This window comes from Anomaloglossus baeobatrachus, chromosome 3, assembly GCF_048569485.1.
Source record: "Anomaloglossus baeobatrachus isolate aAnoBae1 chromosome 3, aAnoBae1.hap1, whole genome shotgun sequence".
Lineage (NCBI taxonomy): Eukaryota > Metazoa > Chordata > Amphibia > Anura > Aromobatidae > Anomaloglossus > Anomaloglossus baeobatrachus.
This window is the reverse complement of record NC_134355.1, coordinates 30,468,786-30,482,241: the sequence shown is the minus strand read 5'-3', so window position 1 is coordinate 30,482,241 and position 13,456 is coordinate 30,468,786. Positions and strand designations below refer to the sequence as shown.

Here is a 13,456-nt window from a genome sequence, read left to right as displayed (position 1 = left end):
CCCTGACGACTGAGAAAATCTGCTTCCCAGTTTTCTACGCCCGGGATGTGAACTGCGGAGATGGTGCATGAGGCGCCTCAAGGGGTGTGACTGACCCCGAAGAAGAGATTGCACCCCTGTCTGCAGCGAAAGCTGTTTGTCCAGCGGTAGCTTGACTACCGCTGGCTGAGTATGAAACTCCATCCCGAGGTAAGTCAGTGATTGGGTCGGTGTCAACTTGGACTTTGGGAAGTTGATGAGCCACCCGAACTGCTGGAGAGTCGCCAGAGCGACGGTCAGGCTGTGTTGACACGCCACCCTGGAGGGTGCCCTGACTAGGAGATAGTCTAAGTAAGGGATCACCGAGTGGCCCTGAGAGTGTAGGACCGCCACAACGGATGCCATGACCTTGGTGAAGACCCGTGGGGCTGTCGCCAGGCCGAAAGGCAGTGCCACGAACTGAAGGTGTTCGTCCCCGATGGCGAAACGCAGGAAGCGTTGATGTTCGGGTGCGATCGGCACATGGAGATAAGCATCCTTGATGTCGATTGATGTTAGGAAGTCTCCTTGTGACATCGAAGCGATGACCGAGCGGAGAGATTCCATCCGAAACCTTCTGGTGCTCACATGCCTGTTGAGCAGTTTGAGGTCCAGAACGGGACGGAATGATCCGTCCTTCTTTGGCACCACGAACAAGTTGGAGTAGAAGCCGTGACCATGTTCCTGAGGGGGAACGGGAATCACCACTCCTGTCTTCAGAACGCCCACAGCCTGAAAAAGTGCGCCGGCCCGAGAGGGGGGCGGAGATGTTCTGAAGAAACGAGTCGGAGGACGAGAGCTGAACTCTATCCTGTAACCGTGAGACAGAATGTCTCTCACCCATCGGTCTTCGACATGTGGCCACCAGGCGTCGCAAAAGTGGGAGAGCCTGCCACCGACCGAGGATGCGGTTCGGGGAGGCCGAAAGTCATGAGGAGGCCGCCTTGGAGGCAGTGCCTCCGGCGTTTTTTTTGGGGGCGTGACTTAGACCGCCACGCATAGGAGTTCCTCTGGCCTTTCTCTGGCCTGTTGGACGAAGAGGATTGGGACTTGGCTGAGGGCCGAAAGGACCGAAACCTCGGTTGTATTTTCCGTTGCTGAGGTCTCTTCGGCTTGGACTGGGGTAAGGACGAGTCCTTTCCCTTGGATTCCTTAATAATTTCATCCAATCGTTCGCCAATCGGTCGCCAGAAAACGGCAAACCGGTTAAGAACTTCTTGGAAGCAGAGTCTGCCTTCCATTCGCGTAGCCACATGGCCCTGCGGACTGCCACCGAGCAGAGGTACGTGTGACCGCATTAATCTCAGACAGACAAGCTGAGATAGCTTGGAGTGCCCACACGGCTGCAAAGGCCGGGGCAAAAGACGCGCCTGTGGCTTCTTAGATGGATTTCACCAGGAGCTCCATTTGCCTGTCAGTGGCATCTTTTAGCGATGAGCCATCTGCAACTGATACTACAGATCTAGCCGCCAGTCTAGAGACTGGAGGATCCACCTTGGGACATTGAGCCCAACCCTTAACTACGTCAGAGGGGAAGGGGTAACGGGTGTCATTAAGGCGCTTAGTAAAGCGCTTGTCCGGAAATGCTCTGTGCTTCTGGACAGCATCTCTGAAGTTAGAGTGATCGAAAAACGCACTCCGTGTACGTTTGGGAAACCTAAACTGGTGTTTCTCCTGCTGCGAAGCCGACTCCTCTATAGGTGGAGGTGGGGGGAGAAAGATCTAGCACCTGGTTGATGGACGATATAAGATCATTTACTAAGGCGTCCCCCTCAGGTGTATCAAGATTGAGGGCAACGTCAGGGTCAGAGCCCTGAGCTGCGACGTCCGCCTCGTCCTCCAGAGAGTCCTCAAGCTGAGACCCCGAGCAGCGTGAGGAAGTCGGGGAAGATTCCCAGCGAGCCCGCTTAGCCGGTCTGGGACTGTGGTCCGTGCAGGAGTCCTCCACGTGAGACCTAGGGGCCACCCCGGGAGCACGCTGCGGCGCAGACCGAGAGGGGCCTGGAGGCGATGATCCCACAGTGCCCGGGGCCTGTGTAAGGACCGGTCTGGACTGCAAGGCTTCTAGTATCTTGGCAGACCATTTGTCCATAGACTGAGCCATGGATTGTGAAAGTGACTCAGAGTTTCTCAGCAAAAACTGCAAACTCTGTCCCTGCCGCCTGGACAGTGGAAGCAGGAGGGTCTGCCTGAGCCGAGGGGTCCACTAGTGACCGAGGCTCCGGCTGAGCAAGTGCAACAGGGGTCGAGCATTGCTCACAGTGAGGGTAGGTGGAACCCGCAGGTAACATAGCCCCACAAGAGGTACAGGTTGCAAAAAAACCCTTTGCCTTAGCGCCCTTGCTCCTTGTGGACGACATGCTGTTGTCTCCTAGGAGAGTGATCACTGAGGGTATATAGCCAAAAGTAAACAACCCGGCCGAACAGAGAAATATATATATATATATATATATATATATATATATATATATATATATATATATATATATATATATATATATATATATATATATATATATATATATATATATATATATATTTATTATATATATATATATATATTCATTCCGGCACCCTGGGGGGACCAGCACCGGGTGACCGGTGTGGCTTACCGACCGCCCAAAGCGGAGTGTGTGTCCACCAGATTCCCTGCCTTAGGTCTCGCAGAGCTCGTTCCTGAAATCCTCCACCGGCAGAATGTGTGTAAAAATGGCTGCCGGAGCTCTCAGGGGAGGAGGGAGCCGTGGGCGGCGACTAAAAAAGTGCGGGAATCTGGGGCCCCACAGTGATCAGTGAGGGGGGGGAGGAAACAAAGTATGCTCCAGCCCTCACTGCCGACGTCAGGTCGACCGTCCCGCCCTTACCCCTGACTGGCAGGCCCGGGGGCGGGAGTTATGGTACTAGGCCGCAATGAAGCCGGGGACTAGATTTAATACCGCGGCCGACAAACAGGCTCGGTCGGCGCGGAAGTCCCGGTCTTCACAAACCAGCAGCTGCTGCAGCGTCTGTGAAACAAGCGCTCCATGCACAGTCCCCATGGGGACACAGAGTACCTTTAGATGCAGGGCCCTGTCCCTGAGGATACATAGACTCCTGTCCGGCAGATTCCCACAGGGGCTGCGGAGGAGGGAGCCCGGTCCCAGTAAATGGATGACCGGTCAGGATCCCACTTCTCCCAGAGCCTCTAAGGGATGGTGAAGGAAAACGGCATGTGGCTCCAGCCTCTGTACCCGCAATGGGTACCTCAACCTTAACAGCACCGCCGACGTAGTGGGGTGAGAAGGGAGCATGCCGGGGGCCCTGTGGGGGCCCTCTTTTCTTCCAACCGATAAAATCAGCAGCTGCTGCTGACTAAAATGGGAATGCATGAGTGGATGTGTGCCTCCTTCCACACAAAGCATAAAACTGAGGAGCCCGTGATCCACGGGAGGGTGTATAGGCAGAGGGGAGGGGTTACACTTTTTCAGTGTAATACTTTGTGTGGCCTCCGGAGGCAGAAGCTATACACCCAATTGTCTGGGTCTCCCAATGGAGAGACAAAGAAAAGTTTGTTTTGACCAATGGTGGATATGCTTATATCAGCTGGAAGGTGTCCAGCATGGGAAGCGAGGATCACCAGATAGGTAACATTGACATATCAGGTGAGGAGATTTATTTTCACCCTTTCACCCTTCGAGTAAATATTTCGCCTCTGAACAGAACCAAGAATGTTTCAATTTACAACCAGCAAGTTTGTGAGAAAATGAAAAATATTAGAAACTTGCATAACTTTTTATTAACAAATCATTGATCAGTTAAATATTAAAGTCCTAAATCATCATTATCAACATTTAACAACTCTGAATAAATGCCGGCGCCACTTCACAGTGACCGGAATATAATGTGAACCCCACAAATAGGCTCAAAACAAGATCCCTCACATACAACTGAAAGGGCTTAAATGGGAGGCTGGTCAGGGGGGCGGCGGAGGGCGCGGGGCCCAGTCAGGGGGGCGGCGGAGGGCGCGGGGCCCAGTCAGGGGGGGCCGGCGGAGGCGCAGACCGCGATGGTTTTCTGTAACTTCTGCTCCCGTAGTCTCCTCCTCTACATCACCTTCAGGGGATGACGCTTTTTGCAATATTTCACAGTTATGCTTTGCAATAAATTTCTTCATACGAGTTATGGCCGCCTTCTGTGTTTTTTTGCCAGATTGCCGGATACAAGTGAAATAGCAGCAAGCTACAAGGAAAAGGAGAAGAAACATTTCAGATCTTCCAAACAGGATTCTGCACAAAAGACGAATACAGAAATGCAGCAGAGCTGGTGTGCTCACCTATATTGCAATTATTAGGCAGCCCTTCAAGACCCCCCCCCCCCTCTATTAACCATGTTCCACTTGTGCACTTTCAGGGTACAAACATGCCAAAAAGTCCATCAGCACCCCATTCCATTGCAGGGAAGCCAATGGGTGACTGAAGGCGTTCATAGAGGCATCAAAACCATTGAACCTGCGGTCAGTAATTGGCGTTGGCATCCGACAGGTTAAACAATAGTGAATGGATCTAGCAGATAGAGGAAGGTGCTGACTGTAAAATGCATCAACCACCTGCCCTGTCTGGAGTGTGTATAGGTCCCGAGCTCGCTTAATATGCCCACACCCTAATACGGACGTAAATGTATGTCAGGGTACAGAAGGGGTTAAACGGGCTGTCCCAAAAATTAATCACCTATTCACTGTATAAATGTTAGACGACGTGTCCAAAAAAGTTAAATACTATGTAAAAATCCCTGAGCTCCTCCGATTCTGATGCAGTTTTCAGTTTTGTGCTGTGTCGCTCCATTGTAAAGATATTCACATTTGTTTCTGCTGGAGGGCAGTATGAGAAATCTCTGCTTGTAGTCCACCTGTATGTATTTTCAGACCCCTCCCCTCTCAGGCGCTGCCCATCACTGCTTTAGGTTGTGATTGGCTGTGTCTGGAAAAATTAAGCCCACCCCCACAGGGAAGACTCTGAAGAAGAGCCCAGGTGGACTACGAGCAGAGATTTCACATACTGCGCTCCAAAAACAACAAATATCAAGATCTCTGTAATAGAGCGACGAAGCGGAAAAGGGAATAGAGCAGCAGAATCGGGCTAAGCTTGAAGGGCTGGAGTTTACATGCCGGGGGGGGGGGGGGGGGGGTGAGGGGCCGGAGGTTACACGCCGGGGGCAGTGGGGCCAAAGGTTACACATTGGGGGCAGTGGGGCCGACTGTTATACACCGGGGGCAGTGGGGCCTCAGGGTACACACCGGGGCCTAAGGGTACACACCGGGGCCTAAGGGTACACAGCGGGGGAAGTGGGGCCAAAGGTTACACATTGGGGGCAGTGGGGCCGAAGGTTATACACCGGGGCCTAAGGGTATACACCGGGGGCAGTGGGTCCAAAGGTTACACATTGGGGGCAGTGGGGCCGAAGGTTATACACCGGGGCCTAAGGGTACACATCGGGGCCTAAGGGTACACACCGGGGCCAGTGTAGCCGGAGGTTATACACCGGGGCCGAAGGTTACATACCGGGGGCAGTGGGGCCAAAGGTTACACATTGGGGGCAGTGGGGCCAATGGTTATACACCGGGGCCTAAGGTTATACACCGGGGGGGGGGCAGTGCGGCCGGAGGTTATACACCGGGGCCTAAGGGTACACACCGGGGGCAGTGGGGCCGAAGGTTATACACCGGGGCCGGAGGTTACACACCGGGGGCAGTGGGGCCAATGGTTATACACCGGGGCCGAAGGGTACACACCGGGGGGGCAGTGCGGCCGGAGGTTACACACCGGGGGGGCAGTGCGGCCGGAGGTTACACACCGGGGGGGCAGTGCGGCCGGAGGTTACACACCGGGGGGGCAGTGCGGCCGGAGGTTACACACCGGGGGGGCAGTGCGGCCGGAGGTTACACACCGGGGGGGCAGTGCGGCCGGAGGTTACACACCGGGGGGGGCAGTGCGGCCGGAGGTTACACACCGGGGGGGGCAGTGCGGCCAGAGGTTACACACCGGGGGGGGCAGTGCGGCCAGAGGTTACACACCGGGGGGGGCAGTGCAGCCGGAGGTTACACACCGGGGGGGGCAGTGCGGCCGGAGGTTACACACCGGGGGGGCAGTGCGGCCAGAGGTTACACACCGGGGGGGGCAGTGCGGCCAGAGGTTACACACCGGGGGGGGCAGTGCGGCCAGAGGTTACACACCGGGGGGGGCAGTGCGGCCGGAGGTTACACACCGGGGGGGGGCAGTGCGGCCGGAGGTTACACACCGGGGGGGCAGTGCGGCCGGAGGTTACACACCGGGGGGGCAGTGCGGCCGGAGGTTACACACCGGGGGGGCAGTGCGGCCGGAGGTTACACACCGGGGGGGCAGTGCGGCCGGAGGTTACACACCGGGGGGGCAGTGCGGCCGGAGGTTATACACCGGGGGGGGGGGGGGGGGCAGTGCGGCCGGAGGTTATACACCGGGGGGGGGCATTGCGGCCGGAGGTTATACACCGGGGGGGGGGGGGGCAGTGCGGCCGGAGGTTATACACCGGGGGGGGGGGGGCAGTGCGGCCGGAGGTTATACACCGGGGGGGCAGTGCGGCCGGAAGTTATACACCGGGGGGCAGTGGGGCGCGGAACAACAAAGACCAGATATTCTACTGCTTAATTGAAGGTATGAAGTAGAGTCCCAATATTTTTCTCTGTAAAGTGCACGTTATCACGCGGTGACTTACTCGGCCCCAGTAACATTCCAGCGACTGAAGCCTTTTTCATGGCGAGCTTCGCACCGTCCTGCCAGTCGCTCTTGGCCTGATACGTGGTGAAGTGGTACGATGGCCACCAGCTCTTCCTGGGCTGCCAGGCCTGTAATATCCAAGCGCCGTGCTTACTGGAAAGACGACAAACATTAATGACACGTGAGCAATCATCATAGAGAGGAACCCACCTTTACATCCCACAAAACATGCATAAACAGCCGCTTTCATGTCGGCAGCGCGTGCTTTATATCATCACAATTAGATGACATCATGAGAAACACATGGTCACCTAAACGTGAGCTCATACATGGAAATGTGCGGATCCGGGGGCACCAAAACCTCAGCTCCACTCCACCCTGCCATGTACAGTGCGGGCCCTAACAACATCCAATGCTCTCCTGAAATAACCCGAGCCTCCACTCATATTTTACCACTTTCCTATACCTTGGCCGTAGGGCATTTTTTTGAAGGGTGAACCATTTCTGGCAATTACACAGACAGCCCAATTTCAATAATATCCATTTTCCCCTCTAGACTCCTTAAAGTGGTCAGGTCACTGTGTCCTTCCAAGATCAACCCAGTCTGCCTCCGCTGCTGACACCAGTTCTGTGAAACGTCACTATACGGTATTGTCCTCTCATCCGCTTCCTCACACAGTGTCAGTCACATGCAGACTTTCTCATTACTAAGAGAGAGGGGAGCCAGCACGATCTGAAATTGGCATGCATCATATAAAAAGTGAAAATTCACAGATTTATTCCAACTGTACTACAATAAAAAAATGAGATTTTTAGCAAATAATTGATCAATTTTTTGAGCCACCCCTGCCAACGTCACGGCAAATCTCAATAGGGGGGTCCTACTCTACATTCTGTATTTCATGTGCCATGCGGCCTCCTAGATAAAGTTAAAAGCAGAACCATAATAGAGCACACATACCTGTAACCTGTATATAACCGCTTCTATGTTGCAAAAAAGGCACTTGTGGATAGAGACCAGCCCAGGTCCCAGCATGTGGAGCAAGCTCTGCACCATACCAGGACTATATCAGAACTGATCCTCCCAGTGCCAAACAGCAACCATTGATAAAGGCGGACCAGATCCAAGATGGTGCTTAATTAGCATTGCCTGTGGAAAGGGGTGAGGTAACTGAATCTGAACAGCTACCTCCTGTTGGTAGCTGTTCAGACTCAGGTACCTCACCCCTTTCCACAGGCAATGCTAATTAAGCACCATTCTTGGATCTGGTCCGCCTTTATCAATGGTTGCTGTTTGACACTGGGAGGATCAGTTCTGATATAGTCCTGGTATGTGTAGGGCTTGCTCCACATGCTGGGACCTGGGCTGGTCTCTATCCACAAGTGCCTTTTTTGCAACATGGAAGCGGCTATATACAGGTTGCAGGTATGTGTGCTCCATTATGGTTCTGCTTTTAACTTTATCTAGGAGGCCGCATGGCACATGAAATACAGAATGTAGAGTAGGACCCCCCTATTGAGATTTGCCGTGACGTTGGCAGGGGTGGCTCAAAAAATTGATCAATTATTTGCTAAAAATCTCATTTTTTTTATTATAGTACAGTTGGAATAAATTTTTGAATTTTCACTTTTTATATGATGCATGCCAATTTCAGATCGTGCTGGTTCCCTTTTTTTTTTTTTTTTTTTCTCATTACTAAGCCTGAATGGACAGGTCACTGTCTTCACCAGAATCAACCCACTAGTCTTCTGCTGCAGTCACTGAAGAGATATCTGCCTATAGGGTATCCTCGTCCACCTCAGGTCATATACATGAGCCGGCAGGTTATTCTAGTCAAACCACTCATCTACTTTCGTCATGGAAAACATTTAACTCCATTCCCTTTAAGTGATCAGATCACTGCCTCCTACAAGATAAACATAGTCTTCTGCTGCTGTCATCACTCAGAAGTAAGGAATATTTGGCTACAAGGTTATTTTATCCTCACAGCTCCAGTCACATACCGTTGTGCTCTAATTAACAGAAGTTGACAGGTTACTGTCTCCAGCAAAATAAAACCACTCCTCTACTGCTGCTGTCATCACACATGAGATATGTCTGTCTGGCTGTAAGGCATTTTCTTTTTACCCACTTGAAGACACTGCCCAAGTGTCAGACAGACTTGTACTCAATCATATACATGAATGAATAAGTCACTGTCCCTCGAAAGATCAACTCAGTTACCTTCTGCTGCAGTTATCATACCTGAAATAAGTGTGTTTATTAGCTATTCTCCCCTCATTCACTTTAAGAGACTGTGCTCCAATCACTTACAATGGCGTCCCATAAACATACAGGCGGAAATAGATTACCGACTGCTGCAAGACCATACCACTCCTCCTCTGCTGTAATAAAACATGAGAGATTTTTGACTGTAGGATCTTTAAATCCACTTTGTCATACAGCTACAGTCACAGGTATGTTTTCATTAACACACATTAACGGACAGGTCACTGCCCCCATACAAAATCAAAACCAATCCTCTTCTGCTGCATTCATTACACCAGAGATAGACGCCCTACTAAGTTATTTCTCCTTATGCCTTTCAAGACACGTCTTCTGTCACATACAGTAGTGTTCCAATTAACATACAGTAGCAGACGGGTTACTTTCTCTTGCAAGATCAAACCACTGTTACTCCGCTGTTACATTGCCTTACGAAAGTATTCGGCCCCCTTGAATTTTTCAACCTTTTTCCACGTTTCAGGCTTCAAACAAAAGATAAAAATTTAAATTTTATGGTGAAAAATCAACAAGTGGACACTTATTTTATAAAAAATAAATAACTGAATCTTGTGGCGTGCAATATTATTCATCCCCTGTAAGTTAATACTTTGTAGCGCCCCCTTTTGCTGCGATTACAGCTGCAGTCGCTTGGGGTATGTGTCTATCAGTTTTGCACATCGAGAGACTGAAATTCTCGCCCATTCTTCCTTTGTAAATAGCTGGAGCTGAGTGAGGTTGGATGGAGGAGTTTGTGAACAACAGTTTTCAGCTCTTTCCACAGATTCTCGATTGGGTTCAGGTCTGGACTGTGACTTGGCCATTCTAACACCTGGATATGTTTATTTGTGAACCATTCCATTGTAGATTTTGCTTTATGTTTTAGATCATTGTCTTGTTGGAAGACAAATCTCCGTCCCAGTCTCAGGTCTTTTGCAGACTCCAACAGGTTTTCTTCAAGAATGGTCCTGTATTTGGCTCCATCCATCTTCCCATCAATTTTACCCATCTTCCCTGTCCCTGCTGACGAAAAGCAGGCCCAAACCATGATGCTGCCACCACCATGTTTGACAGTGGGGATGGTGTGTTCAGGGTGATGAGCGGTGTTGCTTTTACGCCAAACATATCGTTTGGCATTGTGCCCAAATAGTTTGATTTTGGTTTCATCTGACCAGAGCACCTTCCTCCACATGTTTGGTGTCTCCCAGGTGGCTTGTGGCAAACTTTACACAACACTTTTTATGGATATCTTTGAGAAATGGCTTTCTTCTTGCCACTCTTCCATAAAGGCCAGATTTGTGCAGTGTAGGACTGATTGTTGTCCTATGGACAGACTCTCCCACCTCAGCTGTAGATCTCTGCAGTTCATCCAGAGTGATCATGGGCCTCTTGGCTGCATCTCTGATCAGTCTTCTTGTTTGAGATGAAAGTTTGGATGGACGGCCGGGTCTTGGTAGATTTGCAGTGGTATGATGCTCCTTCCATTTCAATATGATCGCTTGCACAGTGCTCCTTGGGATGTTTAAAGTTGTGGAAATCTTTTTGCAACCAAATCTGGATTTCAACCTCTCCACAACAGTATCACGGACCTGCCTGTTGTGTTCCTTGGTCTTCATGATGCTCTCTGCGCTTTAAACAGAACCCTGAGACTATGACAGAGCAGGGGCATTTATACGGAGACTTTATTACACACAGGGGGATTATATTTATCATCATCAGTCATTTAGGACAACATTGGATCATTCAGAGATCCTCAATGAACTTCTGGAGTGAGTTTGCTGCACTGAAAGTAAAGGGGATGAATAATATTGCACACCCCAATTTTCAGGTTTTTTTTACAAAAATTTAAAAACAAACAAATAATGTTCACCTTCACAATTGTGTCCACTTGTTGTTGATTCTTCACCACAACATTAATTTTTTTTAATCTTTATGTTTGAAGCCTGAAATGTGGGAAAAGGTTGAAAAATTCAAGGGGGCCGAACAATTTCGCAAGGCACTGTATCTTCACACTTCTGAGATTTCTAGCTAAAAGTCATGTCCTCCTCATCCATTTCATGACATTTCTTCAGTCACAGACAGATTTCTCCTCATTAACATACATTAACGGAAAAGAAGGGAATTTTGTTTACTTACCGTAAATTCCTTTTCTTCTAGCTCCAATTGGGAGACCCAGACAATTGGGTGTATAGCTACTGCCTCCGGAGGCCACACAAAGCATTACACTTAAAAGTGTAAGGCCCCTCCCCTTCTGCCTATACACCCCCCGTGGGATCACGGGCTCCTCAGTTTTAGTGCAAAAGCAAGAAGGAGGAAAGCCAATAACTGGTTTAAGAACAAATTCAATCCGAAGAAACATCGGAGAACCGAAACCATTCAACATGAACAACATGTGTACCCGAAAAAACAAAAATCCCTAAGAAAACAGGGCGGGTGCTGGGTCTCCCAATTGGAGCTAGAAGAAAAGGAATTTACGGTAAGTAAACAAAATTCCCTTCTTCTTTGTCGCTCCTAATTGGGAGACCCAGACAATTGGGACGTCCAAAAGCAGTCCCTGGGTGGGTATAATAACCCCTCGTGATAGGACCGTAAAACAGCCCTTTCCTACAGGTGGGCAACCGCCGCCTGAAGGACTTGTCTACCTAGGCTGGCGTCCGCCGAAGCGTAGGTATGCACCTGATAGTGTTTGGTAAAAGTGTGCAGACTCGACCAGGTAGCCGCCTGGCACACCTGCTGAGCCGTAGCCTGGTGCCGTAATGCCCAGGACGTACCCACGGCTCTGGTAGAATGGGCCTTCAGCCCTGAGGGAACCGGAAGCCCAGCAGAACGGTAGGCTTCAAGAATTGGTTCCTTGATCCACCGAGCCAGGGTGGATTTGGAAGCTTGCGACCCTTTGCGCTGACCAGCGACAAGGACAAAGAGTGCATCCGAGCGGCGCAGGGGCGCCGTGCGGGAAATGTAGATTCTGAGTGCTCTCACCAGATCCAACAAATGCAAATCCTTTTCACATTGATGAACTGGATGAGGACACAAAGAAGGCAAGGAGATATCCTGATTGAGATGAAAGGGGGATACCACTTTAGGGAGAAACTCCGGAATCGGGCGCAGAACCACCTTGTCCTGGTGAATCACCAGGAAGGGAGATTTGCATGACAGCGCTGCTAGCTCGGACACTCTCCGAAGAGACGTGACCGCTACTAGAAAAGCCACTTTCTGTGAAAGGCGAGAAAGGGAAACATCCCTCATAGGCTCGAAAGGCGGCTTCTGAAGAGCAATTAGAACCCTGTTCAGATCCCAGGGCTCTAACGGCCGCTTGTAAGGAGGGACGATATGACAAACCCCTTGCAGGAACGTGCGTACCTGAGGAAGTCGTGCTAGGCGCTTCGGAAAAAATACAGATAGCGCTGAGACTTGTCCCTTGAGGGAGCTGAGCGACAAACCTTTTTCCAAACCGGATTGCAGGAAAGAAAGAAAAGTAGGCAATGCAAATGGCCAGGGAGAAACTCCCTGAGCAGAGCACCAAGATAAGAATATTTTCCACGTCCTGTAGTATATCTTGGCGGAGGTTGGTTTTCTAGCCTGTCTCATGGTGGCAATGACCTCTTGAGATAATCCTGAACACGCTAGGATCCAGGACTCAATGGCCACACAGTCAGGTTCAGGGCCGCAGAATTCTGATGGAAAAACGGCCCTTGAGACAGCAAGTCTGGTCGGTCTGGTAGTGCCCACGGTTGGCCTACCGCGAGGTGCCACAGATCCGGGTACCACGACCTCCTTGGCCAGTCTGGAGCGACGAGGATGGCGCGGCGGCAGTCGGACCTGATCTTGCGCAGCACTCTTGGCAACAGTGCCAGAGGTGGAAACACATAAGGAAGCCGGAACTGCGACCAATCTTGAACTAAGGCGTCTGCCGCCAGAGCTCGGTGATCGTGAGACCGTGCCATGAAAGCCGGGACCTTGTTGTTGTGCCGAGACGCCATTAGGTCGACGTCCGGCATCCCCCAGCGGCGACAGATCTCCTGAAACACGTCCGGGTGAAGAGACCATTCCCCTGCGTCCATACCCTAGCGACTGAGGAAGTCTGCTTCCCAGTTGTCCACGCCTGGGATGTGAACTGCGGATATGGTGGAAGCCGTGTCTTCCACCCACGTCAGAATCCGCCGGACTTCCTGGAAGGCTTGCCTACTGCGTGTTCCTCCTTGGTGGTTGATGTATGCCACCGCTGTGGAGTTGTCCGACTGAATTCGGATCTGCTTGCCTTCCAGCCACTGCTGGAAGGCTTGTAGGGCAAGATACACTGCCCTGATCTCCAGAACATTGATCTGAAAGGTGGACTCTTGCTGAGTCCACGTACCTTGAGCCCTGTGGTGGAGAAAGACTGCTCCCCACCCTGACAGACTCGCATCTGTCGTGACCACCGCCCAGGATGGGGGTAGGAAGGATTTCC

General features: G+C 51.1%; 1 protein-coding gene across 2 annotated transcripts in view; it reads right to left on the bottom strand.

The window, feature by feature from the left end:
* Positions 1-3,770: 3,770 nt before the first annotated feature.
* Positions 3,771-13,456, bottom strand: part of TAF1A (TATA-box binding protein associated factor, RNA polymerase I subunit A) — a 49,506-nt gene continuing 39,820 nt past the window's right edge. For both annotated transcript variants that reach the window (XM_075339103.1, XM_075339104.1), the window contains 2 exons: positions 6,745-6,899; positions 3,771-4,236 (listed from right to left, as the gene is read on the bottom strand). In XM_075339103.1, coding sequence (XP_075195218.1) covers positions 3,971-4,236; positions 6,745-6,899 — 421 coding nt within the window. In that variant the 3' untranslated portion in view covers positions 3,771-3,970. The remainder of the gene's footprint in view (positions 4,237-6,744; positions 6,900-13,456) is intronic.